At 44.7% G+C, this 20,942-nt stretch overlaps 1 protein-coding gene across 2 annotated transcripts; it reads right to left on the bottom strand.

Moving 5' to 3' along the window:
- Window positions 1-1,315: 1,315 nt before the first annotated feature.
- On the bottom strand, window positions 1,316-8,536 carry SPATA31E1 (SPATA31 subfamily E member 1). 2 transcript variants are annotated; one of them, XM_058672795.1, is made up of 4 exons: window positions 8,276-8,536; window positions 6,093-6,147; window positions 5,476-5,536; window positions 1,316-5,221 (listed from the first exon to the last, which is right to left on the bottom strand). In XM_058672795.1, exons 1-4 carry the CDS (start codon window positions 8,414-8,416, stop codon window positions 1,339-1,341), a joined length of 4,140 nt encoding a protein of 1,379 aa, XP_058528778.1. In that variant the 5' UTR covers window positions 8,417-8,536; the 3' UTR covers window positions 1,316-1,338. The 2 variants fall into 2 exon arrangements, with proteins under 2 accessions (XP_058528778.1, XP_058528779.1); XM_058672796.1 differs by lacking the exons at window positions 5,476-5,536; window positions 6,093-6,147; window positions 8,276-8,536 and adding an exon at window positions 5,328-5,378 and having other exon boundaries at window positions 1,317-5,221.
- Window positions 8,537-20,942: the final 12,406 nt, after the last annotated feature.

Here is a 20,942-nt window from a genome sequence, read left to right as displayed (position 1 = left end):
CTGGAGAAATGGCCCCCTTCGTTCCAATTTTGTGGCCTTTCTGCTTTCTCACCTACTTGAAATAGAGAAATCCATATAAAGAATAGTGGGAAAGGCACCCTGAGACCACTCCTGGGTTGTTCCTATACTCAGGCTTTAAATTTTGGACAGATCACCCTAATCCCTCTTGTATGTACAGATACTGTCCAATTATATCTTCCCTGCCTGTCCCTGGGGAAAGCAAGACTGGGGCACAGGTAGAGCTTGCTGTGTGACCTCAGATTTGCCTTGGGAATTCTGATGTCCCCACCCCTGCTCCAGGAGAAGTCCTGGTGCCACATGTATGTGTTAAGTTTCTCAAAACACAAGTCACATCAGAGATTGCCAGTCCTTCCTTTTCCTCTTGTTGTTCCTTCACCTCAACGATGAGCAAGCTTATGAAACAGGCAGTTAGAAAATTCACCTTCCCTGTGTGAAGGCTTTGCCTCTCTTCGAGTGTGACCTTCTGTGTTGATCTAAAGGGGCTTTTCTAGACACAGGGTACAGGGTGGCCCTAGGCTGAGCCACTTAGTCCTGAGATCTACTCCTTCTAATCCTGTGATTGGTTCTGGGATGGAAGAAGTTTCTTATCTTTGGAATCCATTATGCTGCCACCTTATCCCTCTGATGCCCTTTGGCTCAGCTGAGCTTTTGTTTGTTTGTTTTAACAGAGGCAGTTGTGCACCGAAGAAAGGCAGGGGTAATGTGTTCCAGCAGCCATCCTGGCTTGCACCCACCTGTGGAACTTCAAGCCTGTCCCTGCTGTTGTAGAAAGTAAAGCAGAGACCAGGGCCTGCAACAGCGCTGTTATCAAAGCTGGGCCAAGAGGGAATAGCAAGGCCTATATCATTCCTAGTCTTTATCTTGGAGGGGAGAGGTTCATTTGCCACCAAGAGATCCACGGCCGGGTGTGAGATTCTTCCACATCTGAACTCAGGAGTTCAATTTCCTGTGCCATTCTGTATGACATGCGTGGTTGTTTGACCTCTTGATGCCTCTGCTGGCCTTTCCCATAATTATATGAAGTTCAAGTCTAGGAAAGTGGATGGAGCTTTCACAGGGATTACTCACCATGACAAGTCCTGAAGACTTCTTCAGTATTTATCTGTGAAAACCTAAGAGACAGTTGACAGAATCTGGAATGACTATCACCCTGTCCCTTTTAGAAGCCACACTTGGGAAGAGAAGACCCTGCCCATTTTCCTATATTCTAACCCAGTACAGGCATAAGCCATTAAATCTGATGAAAAAAAAAATCCGCATTTTATAGAGTAGAATCAGTATATTTTATGTAGAAGCCATTAGCACATAAAGGGTGTACTAACATTTGATTGAACAGGTTTCCTTGGTAAAAAAATGATGTTTTCTAGGGAGAAAACTTTTCTCAGTGGACAAGATGTGAGGGACATGATATGTCTGACTAGAAGAGACACCTGTCTGACGAAGACTATTCCTGGGGCATGAGCCAGGGTAGTCCATGGCACCTGCCAGCCTTGCCCTGCGTTGGCTGGAGCTAGATAGGGATACAGGCTCCCTGGATGGGAAGAACCTATTGCTGCCCCTATCCTTGGTCCACATGCTCTTGATAGGACGGTTAAAGTGCTGAGGGACTACATGACGATGTAATATCCATTCTCTCCTTGGAGCTGGGTGGGAGGACCCTCGGGAGTAGTAGGAACACTTACCCGGTGTGACCCAGGGGTCCTCTTTGTACCACTTGAGCTCTGAGGGAACAGAAGTATATTGAAGCCCCAGCTGTTCCACCACAATCTTTCCCACCACTGTTGTGAGAGCCTGAGCCTGGGCCTCTCTCTTTTCCTTGAACAACCTGCCTATGTGTGATCCCTGGCTCTGGGTGGTTGCTGATGCAGGCCTATCTTTTGATAGGGTATCTTCCCAGCCTGAGACTCTTTTGATGTTGTTAGGATGCTGTAGATAGGTCCTTGCCCTGGTTTTGTTGTGACCTTCTGAGGATTCATGTTCCTTCTTCGGCAAGAATGGCAAGGACTTTTTACCCACCGTGTCTCCTGTTTCCCTGTTCCAGGCAGGGTGGCTAACCCCACGGACATGGGTAGCTCTTTGTCCTATGGCTCTTTCTTCCTGCTCTCCTGGTCTGAGCCTCCTAGGGGCCTCTCTCTTGTCAGAAGGACTGACCATCTTGTCCTCACTCTTCCATGGGGACCTCTCTTTTGGGCTCCTGGGCTCCTGTGGCCTCTGGCTCCATCCTGCCTTTAATAGATGGTCCTGAAACCCCTGAGAAGACGATGCGTCACTACTGCTCGTGCTCTTGGAAGGAGCCAAAGAAGCCTGAGCAGCCAAGCTATCGGTGATGGGGAGCCTCTCAGGGGTGCAGTCTTGATAGACTACTTCCATGTCCTGGTCCTGAGGATCCTTCTCTGTCTCTATCTCAACTTGGACCTCCACTTCATTGAAAACATTTTCTTCCAGGCTGTGTTCACCTGCTTGGTAGTCAGCAAACATTCCTGAGGCTTGGGGGTACTCACTGCCTCCACAAGGTTCTAAACTCAGATTCACACTGATGATTTGAGAGAATAGCACATTGGCTCCCATGGTGTTGTCCACTGTAGAGGCCCTCTCTAGGACCTGCAATGCATCTCTGTCCTCTTTAGCCTTTGTAGATGGGGCTATTCCACTGATTTGCACTTCCAGGTTGTAAGAGTCTGATAAGACCAGGTGCTCAAAGTCCTCATGAGGTTCTTTTACTGCTATTGTTGGAATTTCCTTGTACTCTGAGCTGCATCTGCCAGCTCCACCAGCCTTGCTCTTCTGAAATTTGCCTGGAAGACTGCTCTTTAGGGGTTCTGTAGGAAAGCTGACCTCCTGTCTGTTTTGGGGAGACACCGAGAGCCTAGAGGTGCCACCAGATGGGATCACTGTCAAGGCCTTCTGGACTTCCTCATGCACAGATGGGGGGCCACTGAGGGGCCTGTCGAGGGGTGAAATTGACTTTGTTGCCATCTTCTTCTCTCCTGGACTTTTTTGAGGCTCTCCCAGGAGAGGGGTAGCCTTAACTCTCACATCAGCTCCCAACTCCTGGGCAGTTGCAGACAGAAGGTTGGACTGTGGGTACTTTGAAACTTGAGCTGCCCCCGCATTGAGACTTATAGGCTTGAGACTGTGTGAGTATGGATTCTTCCCTTGCTTCACTAGAAACCTTTTTATGTGTGTTTCCAGCATGTTTCGAGTGAAAGGATTGACAAAGTAAGTCTTCTGGGTGGTGTTCACACGAGAGCTCTGCCCTTTTGGGTATACTGCATTTCTGGGAATTATAGGGGTGCTGTAACTGGAAAAGGCATAGTTGGCAGCAAGCCAGGATCGACGCACTCTCACAGGAATTCTGCCCTTCTTGATCTGTACCAACTTCCTGTCCAAATGGGTTTTCAGATCTTTTTTCAGATCCCTTTTTTCTGGGACCCTGGGTTTATAACTTCTAACTTCAGGCTTCCTAGGCTTGAAAAAATCAGATTCTGCTTCTTCCTTATCATCTTCCAGAACCTTTACTGAGGTGCATCCTGGATTCGAGGACAGAGCCTTTTGGTCATCCTCATCTTGCCCTAGATCCTTGCTTTGTCTGCGTGTTTTGAACCCTCCTGTACCCTTTCTAATGAGTCTTCTGGAGCGCATGGCATCCATTGCATTCACATCCTTGTTACTTTTACCTGCAAGTGCAGAGGACATGGATGCCTGCGAGTGGCTGTACTTGTCTTTTCCCTGGAATGGGCAGATCTGTGAGAATCTTCCATGAGAATGTGTCAAGAGTCTCTGAGAAGGTTTGATTCTGTAGAGGAAGCTACCCTGGTGATTGTCTTTGGGAAGCCTTGTGTGACTCTGTTGTCCCAACTGCTCTTGAAGCTCAGGGCTGATAGATTCCCCAGGAATGTCAGACATAGCTTTGCTGGGCTGAGAGCCCTGACTCCCCCCAGGAATGCTGGAACTGGCTTGGCTGGTAATTTTCTGATGTTTTGGAAGACAAGAGCCTGATACCCACCTCCTGTGAAGAGGCATCTGCAGAGGCCAATCCATTTCTTCGTTGTGAGTTGGGATGACAGAGCGAGCCTTATCCTGAGATGTGGGACAGGACGTTCTACAGGTCCTACTTTTGCGTAGAGACAAACTTGGTTGGTTTGGGAAAGTGCAAGGGATAGGGGCTGGGATCTGTACCTTAGCTGCATCTAAAGGCAAGATTTGAATCAAAGGTTGGGATTGGGATAAATGTTGGGGGTGTGAAGGCTGGGCTTGGGAAAGCTCTGAAGGGTCTGAGGACTGAGCATGAGATGGAGAGGAACCAGTCCTGGCATTGAACCTAACTGTGGGAGTTCGTGAAACAGAAGAATTCTTATCAGAGACCCAGGCAGCAGCCACTAGTGACTCACTGTGCAGGGAGGGGAGGCCCCAAAAGAGCTGGCTGTATTTCTGTTCTAGGTCATTCCCAAAGACCTCTGAATAAGAGAGATGCTGAGGATCTGGCAGCTGTTTTGGTTTGTTTCCCAGGTTCCAGAAGGGTTGTGGCATGGTGGCGGCCTGCTTGTTACTCAGGGACCTCAACAAAGTTCCCAAAGATCTCAGGATGTAGCTTGGGCGCCTTTGGTTCAGGAGTGACCCAGTCTTTTCTTCTGCTTTCAGCATCAGTTCTACTCTCTTGGAGATGGACATTTCTAGCAGCTCCTGTACAGCAGGGCTGATGAAAGAGGGGCCACCAGCCTCTACCTGCCTGTGTGTGGCATCTCCCCAGAGAGGAGCCTCTGGTGGGTGGTAGGAAAGATGCTCTTGCTGGCACCTGCCATGTGGTGAGGTGAGGAGCAACAAGGCCTTGGCAGTTGGCCACCACCAGAAGAAGAGTGAAATAGAGCTGCTTAAGCGGTCAAAGCCTGGGATGGCCGTGCCAAGAGATGCCAAGTAGGAGTTCCGTGGAGGAGAATTCTCTGGGACAGGCCCTGCGGGGATTCTCTTCATGTCAGACTGGACTTCCTGAGGTTCTTTTGGCAGGTGGGGGGCCAGGGGAGGAGGAGGCTGGGATGGAGGAGCCAGGGAAGCCAATGTGGACAAGGTGTCAGGAGAAACATCTTCCTCAGTCTGCCGGTGAGGCTGCTTGTTTCCAGCAGGTGCTGGTTTCTGCTCATCTCCCAGGAGGTCCTGATGTAAAAGGTGAGCAATGTCATTGTCTGGTAGCTTTTCCACATGGCTGTAGGAGACAGAAAATTCAAGTTGCACCCAGTAACAGATGAGGCCAGGAAATTCACTGCCCTGGGCATGAGTGGATACTTTTATCCCATGGAACCTCCACTCACCCTTACCATGATGCCTCAGAACTCTTGCTCTTCCTCACCCCAGGGATCTAGTCACATGCTACCACTATCTTGTAGTCTCCCTTCTCAGGATCAGATTCAGGCCCCAAGTTCATATCAGTGAAATAGAGAGGAACAGAAAGTTTGTTACCTTTGTAGAATTGAAACTAGGCCTCGAGCTTCCCTCAGTTTTTCCAGGCAGTCTCTGCAGGCTGTAAATTCGGAGACTGGGTTATGGTGGGAAAGAGAGAGATCTATTTCTTCTGGGAGGCTGCATGGCACACCACCCTCCACCCTTGACGGAGAATGCCAAGGGCTTAAGCTTGGAGCCTAAGCATCAGTGTTCAACCCACATGACAGTTCCAACAAGGCACAGGGGACAGTGCTCTAGCCTTTACAAAGTGCTTCCACACCCATCATCCTTGCCATCCTCACCACTGAACTATCAGGGAGGAAAGAGAGGCTCAATTCAAAGAGGAATTGGCTTTAGGAAAGTGAACCTCATTATCTCCAGCTGGACTCTGGATGCAGGCAATATTGGTCCAGTGTTATCGTCAGCACCCCCTATAGAACAAGTGATTTCCTGTCCTACCATGGCTTTTTTTTTTTTTCCAGCAGAAACTTGAGGATTCATCATTCTGGTTTCCTTTCCAGGATCTTTCCCGTGGGTTTCTGCCTCTGACATCCATCAGATATAGCTCTGTTCCCTTGAGGAGTGACAGGGTCTAATCACTTGTGGCTACATCAAGTAGAAGGTCATAGACTTACCTTTCAGAGTTCTGTTCTTCCTATTTCTGATTGTTTTCCTGGTATGCAGTTGGCGCTGAGAGACAAGGAACAGAGCAGCTTAAACCAATTTTTCTCTCCTTTCCTTAGACAAGCTGTTGATATTCAGTCCTCATGACTATCATGGCTTGCCCCTTTTCACTAAAGGATCTCTATGTTTTTCCTTTTACTCATTGAAGATTAATTTGAGAGGTAGAGAGAGGTCAACAGAGCTCTCATTAACTGGTTAACTCCCCAAGAAACTGTAGTGACCCAGTCTGGGAGAAAGATGGAAACCGGAAGCTGAACTTCATTCTCCTGTGCTTGCAGGGACCCAACTGTTTAGAATATGACTGGTGCCTTCCCATGATGCGCATTAGTAGAAGTTACAAATGAAGCTGGGACTTTAACCCAGTCACTCTGATAAGGGATGCTGTTGTCCCAACTGGGGCCTTAAGCACTAAATTAAGTGTTCTGCCTGAGAGGAGCAACTGGAATGCTGGCCCTGAAGATCCCACCATTTTGGATTCAGAACTATTTTAAATGTCTGCTTCTCCCAGGTCTTGGCTTCCTTAAGAGTTGCATGCCCTTTAGGTTCACGTTTTGTTGCCTTTCAATCAGCTGTAACTTTGTAACCCTGTTCCCACCAAGCTGCTATAACCTGAGGTTGCATCTGTTAGAGTCCGGGCCAAATCCCCCGGACGTCAGGGTGCTAGCCAGTCAACCCCCAGAGAACGACAAAGTCTCGCTGGTAATTAATGCAAATAGCAAACAGAGTTGATTGTGCCAGCATGCTGGGGCCAGACCGCACTTGGGGCATGCAGGCCAGCCAAGCCAGGCGGTCGGACCCCTAACAAGCCCAAGACAGAAGCTTATATAGGCCCTTTTGGGCTAGGAAATACATCAGAAGTAGCAACCTTAGACATATGGCCTTCAGGCACAGGCAGCCTGTTCTGTTCCCATACCCATTATCTGTATGGCTCATCCCATTCGCACACCCTTATCTTCCTCCTGGTTCCTGGGACCAGAGAAGAATTGCACCCTTGCCTTCACAAAGTTGCAAGGCAGCAAACAACAGATTTATCGCTAAAGCGGAATCCTCCCAAAGTCCAAGCACCTCCTGGCCTAGCAAAGTAGCAGTTTTTCAATACAAAGGAATCTCACACTGCGCAACAATAATATTTTACCCACACTCTAACACATCATACCCTAAGGTCCTATACATCAACCCCTTGTGGCTCCTCCCCCTAGTCTTTGCCCACCGCTGCACCTACCAACCCCATGCAGCCCTAACCTATCCACCAATCTCTTGTGGCCTACTGATGGCCATATCCATCAATCCTTCATGGCCTGTGATGCCCCGGCCACAAAAAAGCACACTCCCATGTGTCTGCGCCCTCCTTCATCTTGCTTCCGCACCCCGCCCTTCCTTTGGAGACTCCTCCTTCCACTATGGCAGGAGACATCTCTCTCCCTCTCTCTGCCTCTGCTTCCGCCCCTTGGACTTCATTCCCTGCTGCATTAAAACCTCCTGCCTTGCTGGCTGTGTCTGCTATTTTGGCTATTTAGGCAGCAACCTGGAAAGAGCTTATTCTGAGAAGAGCTAACACTCCCCTTAACTCATTTCTAGAGTAGAGGAAACATTTCCTGTTTCTCTTCTTGAAAAGCGGAGAACAGTGTTCCATGTGGCTCGTGCTGGGGGTGTCTTTAGCTGTTGTTCCTCTCCTGAGGAAACAGACTCAGTTCCAGAGCACATCTGAGCTACCAGGAAGGATCTTGCTGCGTCTAGGTCATGGGTGACTCCAGGCTTTGAGCCAAGACTCTCAAGACTCAGCAAAGCCCTCAGGTCACCTAATACAGAGAACAGACTTGACTGCAAGGCACCAGTCACCAGGTAGGCCACTGATGGAAAAGCACCTTGGGTATGTCCTCCCCAAGACATCTGTATTTGAGTCAGCCAAACTTGACAGTTGAGTCAGTGTTTGATTTTTCCCTGGGGCCTTCCAGCACACACCCAGGGATGGTCTGAGAGCATCACATAGACACTCTTATACCACCTGAAACCTTGCATAAAGGGTGATGTTCTTTCCTGAGATTTCTCATCTCAGAAGTCTCTCTGGTTGATTATAAACATGAAAATAAGAGTGGAAAAAAGGGAAAAGCATTGTTGGCCAAGGGTTCCCTACCTTCCTGATGACCCTCCTTTTCTTATGAGGTGGTGAGGATGGAGTTCTCTGGATGAGTAGCAGCAAGAGGAGCCCCAATCCACCCAGGAAAACAAGGATGATGCCAGTTCCCCAGGAGGTGCAGCTGGGGCTCTGCCACATTGCCAGGCGGCTTTCTTGAGGAAGGAGTTAATTTAACATCCTCTGAATCACTTAGGCAGCTAAGTTCTTAGTTCCTTTTGGCAGAAGGAAGTAGGCTCCATCTGCATCACAAGAGCTGTAGCCTTCTCATCACAAAGGGTTCCTTGGGGTGGGGGAGGGGCGATAAGAAGGGGCTAGCTGCAGCCCCTCCCCCACTATGTAGCCAAATAGGTCATACTTCTTTCTGAGCTTTTTAGATTTTTCCATCCAAATCCACCTGCTTAATGACAGAAATTTCAGTCCATTTTCTATTCTTTTCCTCTGGATCTCTGTAACCCAGATATCATGTTCCTTTTTCTTCTAGAAAATCTTGCTTTGAACTCACCAGAGTGTTTTTGCAGTTTAATTATCATTTGGCTCTTCTGAGAATACACTTTAATGGTGTTTTATCAGACAGAGTGATCCTTTTCTGTGTTTCTTCCTAAGCATACATCAGATGCATCAGGCCATTGATTTTTTTTCTTAAATAATTCCTTAAGCCTAGCGTGTAACCTAGCAGCTAAAGTTCTTCCCCTACATGGATCAGTATCCCATATGAGCCCTGGTTCTAATCCTGGCTAGTTCACTTCTCATCCTGGGAAAGCAGTCAAAGACGGCCGAAAGCCTTGGGACCCTGAATTTGCGTGGGAGACCTGGAAGTGGCTCTTGGCTTCTGGTTTCAGATTGACTCAGCTCTGGCCGTTGTGGCCACTGGTAGTAAAATCAACAAACTGAAGATCTTCCTCTCTGTTTCTCCTCCTCTCTGTATATCTAACTTTCCAATAAAAAAAAAAAAGAAATCATTAAAAAACCCAAAAACCAAATAATCCCTTAAGTGCTTAATTATGGCACTCTAACTAGGTATTTTTATTCTGTTGCCTTTTTATTCTGTTACCCTTTGAGTCCTGAATGTATGCTGCACCTTTTTTTTTTTTGACCTTAGAACCTGGGACGTATGTTTACTTCTAAAATTTTTGTTTTTCATTGCTGTTGATACTTAGCATTGTATCTCAGTGTGAGTTCCAAGAGGTCTTGTGTGAACATTTTCTTTGTTTCTATTTGTACTCTATTTTGTGAAGTTAGCATGAGTGTTCCATTTAGATGATGTGATGTGCTCAGCAGCTGAGGACAAACCATAAGCTGTACATGTTACTGCAAAGCAGGCTAAAAAAGCGTTATTCAGTGGGTGTAATGTCTGTTGCCACTACAAGGATGAGGAAAGCTTTCCAAGGTCCACTGGTCAACATAGTCCAACTAAGAAATCACCTATTTTTAATTTATTTAATGACACAAGCATGGCTCAAACAACACCAGAATAGGTAGAACCAGTGCATCAGAAATTACATAATAATTAACCTCTGCTGTAGGCAACAGCCTAAGTTGCTTTGTACCTAGCCAAGTGTTAACACATCTGGGAGAAAAGCAGCGAATAGTTGGCAGGCATCTTGGCTTCATTAAAGCCAAATTTGCATTAACTATACCAGTGTGCCAGCATAGTCACCTATTCTATTTTTTAAATTTTATTTTATTTCTTTTAAAAGATATGTAGGGGGATTTGGTGTGACAGGTCCAAGCTCAGACCACTATCTGACACCAGGTGCCACATGGGCCGTGGATTGAGGATAAACCAAGGGAAAGGAGCAAGAGGATGTGTGGGAGGGAGCATCACTGAGAGGGTATGTTGCAGAATAGGAATGACCTCTGAGGGACTTCCACCAACAAGGCCACTGTACTTGCTGACCGCAGAGTACACATGTCAGAACTGGACCTCCTCAGTGGCCCAGTTGGAGCAGTGGATGGCATGCCCAGATGCACATGGAGGATGTTGCAGTCCACTGGGACTTTCAGAGGATAGGAAGCAGAGGAAGGAGGGCAGAATAAATTGGCCAACTAACCCAGCTAGGCATTGACAGCAAATATCTGGGAAATTGGAGACTCCTGGTGGATTATGTTGACCAATGGACCTTGGAAGGTTTTCCTCATCCTTGTGGTGGCGAGATCAATGGCATTTCAGAACTATGAGAACCACTTTAGCAGAACCGTCAGAGCATGCTCCACATCGGGGGGACCTTGGGTTGATATCAAGTAGCCGTTCCTCATCCCAAGGCCGTTGGGAGTACCAAGGCTGTTGGGAGGCTGGGTGCAGCTTTTCCCTTTCTCTTTCTTCCCCACAGATATAGGAAGAAGAAAAAGAAAATTTGGAAACAAAGGTCTCATTCACCTTTCTGTAACCCTGGACCCTGATCCACCCTAACCAACTACATAAACATCATAAAAAAAATCAAATTCTGTAGTATTAAAAAAGATAATAATTAAATATTTGTTAGTCTTATGTGATCTCTTAGATCATTTTGCCATGTTTTTCTGAGATAAATGGCAATGTGCTTCTGACAGATACAGTTTAGCAGTTGACTTCAGAGTTGCAGAATGTTGGAAAAATACTTTTCTGGCAATGAATGACTTTTCTTGAATTTACCAGGTAAATGAGGTCACAGACCAACCAACCAAACTGAAATACAGAGAACAACAGGCTCCCCTAGTTGTCCACTGGAGGGTTCTGTGTAACATCTGACTTAAAATGAAGTTTTTAAAGGAGTTTCAAATGTTAAGGTGTGCCTATACTTCACCTCAATTATTTGATATGGTTACTAAAAGATGATTTGTCTTCAAGTAAGTAAGCTCAATATTTTGTTGGTGCCTTCAAGGACACATCGACTTAAGAATGAGCTGAAATTATGATTATGACTGTGGCAGAAAATCTAAGGGTACATTTAATTTGGAAAAATTTCACTGTTTACTAAGTTCCTTGGTGGCCACAGGTTTTTAAATGAATACTTTTCTGAATCATCTTGAGTCTTCTTAAGAATTACCAGCCATTCTAGATAAAACCAAGATTTTATAAAGAAGGCCTCATTAAGCAAGTTTCTTGAAGACAGTAAATTAAGAGTGCCTAGAAGAAACTATTAATTTATTGTGTGCAATTTTGTTTTTATTGGCAGTCACATACTGCTTTCATTTAATTTTATATTAAACATCTCTATTAATCAATGTTGTGTCAGCTTCTGGGGGTTTAGAGATCCTTTTGTCATTGGTCAATATTATGGTGCTATAGATTAAACCTCCTTTCATAATGTTAGCATCCCATGTTAGGTTGCTAGTTCAAATCCCAACTGCCTTACTTCTGATACAGCTTCCTTCTGATGTGCCTAGGAAGATGATGGATAACTTGTTAGTCCCTTGCCACCCATCTGGGAGACTGAGATGCATTTCCTGGCTCCTCATTGTGACCTGGCCCAGTCCTGGCTGTTGTGATCATTTGAGAAGTGAATCAGTAGATGGAAGATTCTGCCTCTCCTGTCTATATGTGTGCATTCATGTATATGTATGTGTCTTTCTCTTACTTTGCCTTTCAAATTAATAACTAACTAGATAAATAAGGAAATACTGATATGGAACTTACATTCTAATAATGGAAATGTATTCAGTGAATGAAACAATGAGTCATATTTTTTTCAAAAAGCCCTAATTGTGTGATCCTTGATCATCAGGTAATATTCCAGTCTAGTCTTTGACAGTTAAACAACCCAGTGATGTAATGCATGAAACTTGATTTTGAGATGGAGAAGAGAAACGAGAGAAACGTTTGGGGTATTAGGAGGTGACCTTTCTGTGTTTCAGCATTTCGACCACATGTTCAGTCCCCAGCTTTGGGGGATTTACTCAACCCAGTACAGAATTTGATTTTGAGATGGAGGAGAGAATTTTGGGATATTGGATTTCAGCCTAGCCCATTGCAGCCCTATCCATTGCAGCCATTCAGAGGAATGAACCATCAGATGGAAGACCTATTTCTATTTCTCTCACTCTGTTTCCCTCTTTGTCTCTGTAACCTTGCCTTTCAAATAGTAAATAAATCTTAAAATACTTACGAGCCTATAGACAAACTGATTAAGTTGAAGTAAATTGATGAAATACACAGAAAATTGCTTACTTGTTTGGATAAATGTATTGCTGCCCGTGTGTGGGTAGGAAAAACTTATAAAGAATCAAAAGAACACTGTGTTCAATGTTGCTTGTTGCCCTGAGTAAAATTAGAACTAGTTGTTTTTCAAAGTTATGTTTCAATGAGTTGTTAAAAGGGAAAATAGGGTGATGGATATATGGGAGTCCTTTGAATTACTACCTTGCAATTTTTTTTTTGTAAATTTGAAACTTCCTTCAAATAAAATATTTCAAAAATAAAAAAGAAATAAGTGTTTTTTGTGCTTCCAGAAGGTACTTGTAGCTTATGTTGATAACCAAAGAGAGAGGTAAAATGCAGCATTAGGCTTTCTCTGGTAGCTGGCTCCCTCTACCACACAGGCATGCATGTACATACTCTTCAGAAGTGGAAATAAGGTGCCTCCTGGAGCATGATATTTAATCCATATTTTGCAAGATTCATGTTGCATGATTTTTGTTTCACACAGTGTTAGATGTAAAGTAATGGCATTGGGCTTTGATTTAAAGACCAGTAAATATAATGGAATGCTAAACATCCCGTCCAACCTTTGTCATTAGTCGAACTTTCTCTCAACTTAATTTTAGTCCATTTTCACACTGCTGTTGTCATCAGAGGAAAGGTGTGCATGGAAAAATGTTTTACAAAACTCAGACGCTTCTTGGTGGGAGACATGTGGGGATCTTGTGGGGAGCAGAAGCATGGAACGTGGCAGCAGACGTGTGAAACTTGTTCTGAGCATTTTCCTGATGTCTCGGCTTCCGTTAGAGAAAGTACTTTGGGGTTGATTATTTTTTTAAGGTGGTTTCCTCTGGCTAGATTAATTTTTGTTAAAGTAGCTTTGAATGCTTTTTTAGGTCTCCTCCTCTATTTGTTTAGTTGCTAGCAACAGAAATTGGCTGTTGTTAAATTAAATGCTAATAACAATAGCACCATGACCAACAGAAAGACTTATGATTGCTTTTGCTGTTATTGAAGAAATAGCTAGGCTTCAGAAATGACAGAAATTAAGGCAGCTTCACTCCCTGCAGTCATAAAACAGACAATATAATACAAGTCCCATCCTTGGTCTGAACCTACTCCAACCTCTTACCACCCTACATTTGATATGTCAACGTTCCACTCTTCCATTTGAAAATGACTTGAGGGCCCGGGGGCGTGGTCTAGTGGCGAAAATCCTCACCTTGAACGCCCCGGAATCCCATATGGGTGCTGGTTCTAATCCTGGCAGCTCCACTTCCCATCCAGCTCCCTGCTTGTGACCTGGGAGAGCAGTCGAGGACGGCTCAAAGCTTTGGGACCCTGCACCCGCGTGGGAGACCTGGAAAGATGTAACTGGTTCCCAGCTATGGATCGGCGCAGCTGTGGCTGTTGTGGTCACTTGGGGAGTGAATCATCGGACGCAAGATCTTTCTCTCTGTCTCTCCTCCTCTCTGTATCTCTGACTTTGTAATAAGAATAAAATAAGTCTTTAAAAAAAATGGCTTGAGGGCCAGTATTGTATCAGAGGTAGCAAAGCCACACCTGCATTGCGTCATCCTGTATGGTCACTTGTTAGAATCTCAGTTGCTCTACTTGTAATCCAGCTACCTGACAATCACTTGAAAAAAGCAGCAGAAGGTAGCCTATGGTTTTAGGTACCTGTCTTCCATGTGTGAGATCTAGAACAAGTTCGTTGCTCCCCGCTTCACCTGGTACAATACCAGGTACTGTGGCAGTCCAGGAAATGAGCCAGGGAGTAGAAGAGATCTCTCTCTCTATCTGTGTGTGTGTCTCCCTCTTTCTCTGTGACTCTTTCAAATGAATGAATAATTCTTTAAAAGAAGAAAATTCCTCTATAACTATGGGGAAAAGAGTTCTTAGAAGAAAGATTGAGGGCCTGGTGACGTGGCCTAGCGGCTAAAGTCCTCGCCTTGAAAGCCCCGGGATCCCATATGGGCGCCGGTTCTAATCCTGGCAGCTCCACTTCCCATCCAGCTCCCTGCTTGTGGCCTGGGAAAGCAGTCGAGGACGGCCTAATGCATTGGGACCCTGCACCCGCGTGGGAGACTTGGAAGAGGTTCCAGGTTCCCGGCTTCGGATCGGCGCAGCATCGACCCGTTGCGGCTCACTTGGGGAGTGAATCATCGGACGGAAGATCTTCCTCTCTGTCTCTCCTCCTCTGTGTATATCTGGCTGTAATAAAATGAATAAATCTTTAAAAAAAAAAGAAGAAGAAAGATTGAGATGCTGTTGTGAGAAGGGAAAGGATTCTTGTCAGACAAAAACATTCTCTGCACAAAGTGGCGCTCTTTGTTTAACCAAAGGATGTCAACTCATCTTAGCCATTTTTTTAAAAAGATATATTGCTAGGAGAATAATAGCTACCCTTTTGTTCTTTTGGAGAATTCATACAAGGAATAGGGTAGAGAGTGATGAAGAGATGAGTTCAGTGAACAGAAGTGAAGTGGAGTTCTGGTTCTGCATGACAGTGTTCAGCAGGATGAAATTGTTCAGCTGACAAAGCTGACAAGTCATGGGTATGGTCACAATGTGCTGCTATGTGTACAAGTTTCTGAAACAATCTTCAGATTGCTTGCTCTGGTGATAGAAGGGAGGATTGATTGATGTCTGTCCCTCACAATCCCATATTTGTTTATCTTCCGTCTCTCATCATGACCTGTTTGAAAGTTGGCAAAAGAGGAAGCCAGCTTGATTGATGTGCTCACATAGAAGTATGCCTGGGGTTGCCATCTTTTGGGAGAGACACTGCAAAACAGAACTGAACTAATGAAGACAGGAGCTCCCATCAGTGTAAGTACCTTGGTGTCTGTACTCAGACCAGCGAGGCCATCCCCGATAATCCCTTTTCAAAAATGAGATCTCAAAGCATGCACCTGAGCTGTCTTGCCTCCGACTTAACTATTTTGCCTCCTTTCGATATTTCCTTATTTTCATCAAGCTTCATCCTCTTTCCTTTTCCCATACTCTTAGAGATATCACTAATACTCTTTCTGGGCCTGATAGTCATAGCTTACCTCTGGCTAATCTGCCATTTTCCACAGTCCTCTCAGTTTGATCCTTATCAACGATGAAGATAGGGCTGACCCTGAGGGGGAAGGAGAATGATGTCTAAAGACATTACTTGACTTGTCTGACACTATCCTCTACTGGTTCAACTAACATACATTGCGTGATGAATGAGGGAACTATGAAGCAGCTGTCAAGGAAGTAACTAGGAGAAGCCGGTGATATATCCAGGATTCATGGTTTACCCCACCAGGAATGGATATTAACTGGGAGCAGAATGCCAACATCCTAATCAAGGGTATTCTTTATCCCTTATTTTAAGGCCCTTTAGAGAAATTAGCCTAAGTCATTCATTTCCTTTATTACACTGTATAGGCAGTATCACCCACTAGGATCTGTGCCAGAGAAGTTAAATGTGTTTTCATTCATTTATATATTTAATCAATCTTTATTGAGCACCAGTTGTGTGCCAGGCATTGTCTTAAGGTACCAAGAAGTTAGGGATAAGAAAAAAAGAAACATTTGTAGCCCTGAGTTCCTGAAACTTACTGCCTAGAAGAAAGATTCATGTGTTACAATCACAAGGATAATGGCAGACAGCAACTTTGGAGGGTTTCTGGGAGCTAAAAATATGGTGCTGATAGCTTATAGCTGGGGCTTGCTGCAGGTCTGTGGTATACTGGTGTGGCTCCATGTGAATAGGTGTATTTTTCCCCTAGTCACTGCTGATGTTCCTTAGAAATGACAATGAAGAAGTAACTCCTTTGTCCATCAGCAGGTTCACTTAGCTGTACTTACACAGTTCCTCCCTCCTGCTTTCCTCCTTGTTTGAATCTTTCTGCTTGTTCCCCACAATATACCCAGAGAATATGAACTTGATTTTGTCATATTTCAACTTAAAAGCCTCAACAGCTTTCCAGTATGTTGAAATGCATACCAAAATATAGAGAGAGAAAGCTTAGAGAATTAGAGAGGGAGAGTGACTTACCCAAGGTCACACAGTAAGTTGGTGGCTGAGCCAGATTGAGGTAATGTTTGAGAAATTCTTCTATGATGCTGCCCTCCATCTCTAGAAATCTCCTCAACCTGCCTCTAAACGTCATTGTCCTCTGAGGTTTAATCCCAAAGCTTGGACTGATACAGTGCTAGATGGAGAAACAACCCACATGATGCTTCATAGGGGTTTGGGTGAAATCTTTAGCTCATTGAAACTCACAAGGTCTGAGGAATTGTTTGAAACTTCTCCTCTTAACTTGATTTTTAAATGCACTGCATGGTCGAAACAGGGTGGAATATGCCACTGTCCACTCTCTGAAACATACCCTGTGTTCATCTTTCCAAATTAGTTCATATAGTCAGCAATAAATAGAGGCCAAATCCTTTTAAAAAGATTTATTTGAAAAGAGAGAGAGAGAGGGAGACAGAGAGAGAGAGAGAGAGATCTCCTATGTTTGGTTCACTCCCCAAATAGCCACAACACCTTGAATAGGACCAGGCAGAAGGCAGGAGCCTGTAACTGCATTTGCTGTCCCACCTGGGTGGCAGGAGTCTTATGTATTTGAACCAGACTCCTCCACCTTCCCAGGCACATTATCAGGAAGTTGAGTTACAAGTGCTCTATGAGATCTTGGTATCATAGACTACAGCTCAACACATTGTGCCGCATTGTCAGCACAAGGCCAACTCTTCAGCAGCTCCACCTCAAGGCAGGCTTAGTGATGTAGTGTGAGGAGACCAAGATGACCAAGCCATACCATCTTGTGTCCAACAAAGACATCTCCGGAAGTCTGACCAAGGAAAGAACTTGAGAGATGGTTATTGTTAATTCACTTTATTGTGAATCTCACTTTGTTTATATAAAGTGAACCAATTTCACGTTTCACAATACAGATTTTTGAGCATTCTGATACTTGCTACTCTATGCTCATTCCTTTCCATGTTCCCCATGCATCCTGCTCCTTCCCTATTTCATTTTTAAAGTATTTACAATGGCATGCTTTCATTTCACTCTTTCTGCAGTCATAGGCTTAACATTCCATTGGGTAAAGATTTCAACAAATAATGAGCCAAAAATACCTCCTATTATTAATTTACTTTTAAAACGGCAGGTGTATAATCAAGACTGGAGATATTTTATGGAACAAGGACATGGTTCTTTCCTATTTGAAATCTTACTTTAAGGAAGATAGATAGCTAATCACCATTTTATCTAAGAACTCCCACTGTCAAAGAGTTGCTCGTTTAATTTCAATTATAAGTATTGTTGAATGGGATTAACTGAGATGCAAACAGAGGTTAATATTTAAGTGCTGCATTACAGATGTCAGGGAAGATATTTAACATGTGACAGCAGCAAAGACAGGAACTTCTTTTGAGAGTTTTTCACGTATTAACTCATAGCGCCTGATGCAGCAACTATTATGATTCCCATTTTAGAGATGTTATTCTCCTAGAATAACATTCCAGGAGTCACACAGCCACTGCCAGAGAAAGAATACAAGAAAAACAGGGAGAGGGAGAGAAAGAGAAAGAGAAAGAGAGAGAAATACCTTCCATCTGCTGGTCCACTCCCCAAATTATTTCAATACCCGGAGCCCAAGTGCTTAGGCCTTCCTCCACTGCTTTGCTAGGAACATTGGCAGGGAACTGGATTTTAAGTGTAGCAGCTGGGGCTCAGATTGGAGCCTATGTGGATTACCAGTGCCAGCCAGCCACCTTTAATTTTTCTAATTTCAAAAAGATTTGAAGGTTTCATAATAATCTTTATGCACATTTTATGGAGAAATGTGGTTTGCATTTAAAACATCTTGAAAGTGACCAGCTTAAACACCTCAGAATAAGGCTTTTTTAGAAGCCAAAAATGAAGGCTATCAATAGTAAGAGGGAACATTTTTCTCATCTTAGATGCGCTATGATGGAGTCTCTGAAGCTCTAACAATAGGAACTGAGTTGTTAATTTGGGGATGTTTTTACTTTCCCAGAAATGCTGTGGAAACCTTTTCTAATTGCATAGAAGAGTGAAATCTCTACACTAAGTGCCCTCAGTAGACAGGAGGGCAGTGGGAGGTGCCTGGAATGCTTCCATGCAAGTGAGCGTTGAAGAGGTCAACCAGCTTTTCTCAGGCTGAGAAGGTGGTTGCTAGTCCTCAAAATCCCTAAACTTCTGGGTGTGTAATATCCTATCCTGCATCAAAACTTTGTAGGATAAACATCTTTCTGGTTGCAGAAGTGGGGCCATAACCTTCTCATTCACCTTGAGTCAGAGGGCACCCTACTGTGGGAGAATTGTCTTACTGGATTCTGTCTGGGCCTGCAGCGCCTCCTACTGCTGCTTACATGCAGGACCATAGGTTCTTTTCTATATGCCAGAGCCACCTCTAAGCTTTTACCAAGAGCTTTCATAGCGGCATGGGCTTCAGGAGGCCCACAGCTCATAAACCAAGCTTCAGCCTTCACAGGAATTCCTGTCCTGTGGAATGCTCCCTCTGTAGCAGGAGTTTCAGAAGCCCCCTCTCATTTCCTGTCCTAGACAGGGATAGCCTATTGTGGGCAGGGTAGCTTCTCTTTATGGCTCTGGGGGTCCCTGATTCTAAGTCCTTGCTTCCATACTCTCTTGCTGTGGGTCCCAGAGGGGTCACTCTCCTCTCAATTGGCATAAAGTTCTTAAGTGGGCACTTCCTAGGGTATGATCATGGTAACAGAACCTCTTGTGCTGTTTTCAAGTGAGTCCTCTACCATCCCAGTGATGTGTAGTACCTGGGAAGCGGTCACATCCACTTGGCTGCAGGGGTCCTTCACTCATTCCCTGTTTGATCAGCCCACAGCCCCCATAAGATCTGCACTATTTCTGCATTGCAAGATCAAAAACAAAACTCTGGACAGGATGGCAGAACTATGATAAAGCAAGGGGTTTGGGGTGCACATTTTTGTGTTTAATTTGGCAATGTGTGTGTTTTTCTGGGAAAAATTATTCCAGAGTGTCACGTGCTCTATAGGACACTCTTGCCATTTTTTTTAGTTCTGATAGTACAAGTACAGTTGTTGACACATGCAGCCTCTATTTTCACAGTGAGAATAGAATAGAATAGAATAGAATAGAATAGAATAGAATAGAATAGAATAGAACTGTTAGATGATGACCACCGACCGCCCGCCTGCTAATGGAATAATATCGGCAAGTTATTCAGAGTTGTAATGGAAGCTTTATTGGAAAATCTGCTCCTAGGCCCCCTTTGCACAGAGGGGAAGGAAGAGGGAGGAGAAAAGGGCAACTGAGATATGTGTGGAGGAGTTTTATACCCCTCTAGACACGTGGGCAGGCAAAGGGGCTGTTGTTGTCCCAACTATGTAAGGAATGTCCATTCAGGTATGTCATTGGTCAACTGGAATCCCGCCAGGTTGGTGATGTAACTGGCTCCTGTGGGGCCTCCTGTTCCAGGCTGAAGCCTGGGAGATATGCCAGGTCTGGAGCAGACCAGCCCCTCGTCTCCAGTGCCCTTGGCAGCCATCAATAACATAATCTAATACTCTGTTATATATATATATATACACACACACACACACACACACACATATATATATATACACACACACACACATTTTTGGCCAAAAAATAAGTTTTGTGAAGAGCTACTATGAAATGCCAACACCTATAATGCTGGTGTGTATTTTAAAATTCACCTTTGTATTCTAAGCTACGATGTAAGAGGTCTACCTTAGGTCCCTTAAGTTCATGGAGATCAAAGGTGTCAGCTCTACCCAAATAGGTGAACTGGGACACACCAATAGTGAAATCTTAAAATCTAGCATTGATGGAGGGAATGAACCCAAATCACCTTCCTTAAAAATGTCATGCCTGGGGCCCAGCAGTGTAGCCTAGCCGGGATCCCATATGGGCGCCGGTTCTAATCCCAGCAGCTCCACTTCCCATCCAGCTCCCTGCTTGTGGCCTAGGAAAGCAGTGGAGGACGGCCCAAAGCCTTGGGACTCTGTACCCGTGTGGGAGACCTGGAAGAAGTTCCTGACTCCTGGCTTCGGATCGGCATAGCATCGGCCGTTGCGGCTCACTTGGGGAGTGAATCATCAGACGGAAGATCTTTCTCACTGTCTCTCCTCCTCTCTGTATATCTGACTTTCCAATAAAAATAAATAAATCTTTAAAAAAAATGTCATGCCTGACAACAGCCCTACAGATTATCTTGGTGATCCAATAACAGCCTCATGTATAATTCTTTCAGAGGCCTTGGTGAGCTCTGCAGTGCCCAGCTCAGCCTCGAGGAAATGGTGTGTGAGTCAAATGAAAACTGAGAGCGGTCTGGGAAAGGTGACTGGGATATGGGGATGGAGTAGCATAAACCTTTGGTGCTTTAGCGAGATCATCCTTTTCTCCTCTTGCTTTTGACTTCTTTTCTCACTCTTTTGAGTGATCTCTTCCTGGTAACCCCGTGATTTGTAGAGTTACTTTGTACTGGGAGGTAGTTGTCTTTCTGACCCACATTT

Source organism: Ochotona princeps, chromosome 14 (assembly GCF_030435755.1).
Source record: "Ochotona princeps isolate mOchPri1 chromosome 14, mOchPri1.hap1, whole genome shotgun sequence".
Taxonomy (NCBI): Eukaryota; Metazoa; Chordata; class Mammalia; order Lagomorpha; family Ochotonidae; genus Ochotona; species Ochotona princeps.
The sequence above is the reverse complement of the archived record's forward strand: the minus strand, read 5'-3'. Positions and strand labels throughout refer to the sequence as shown.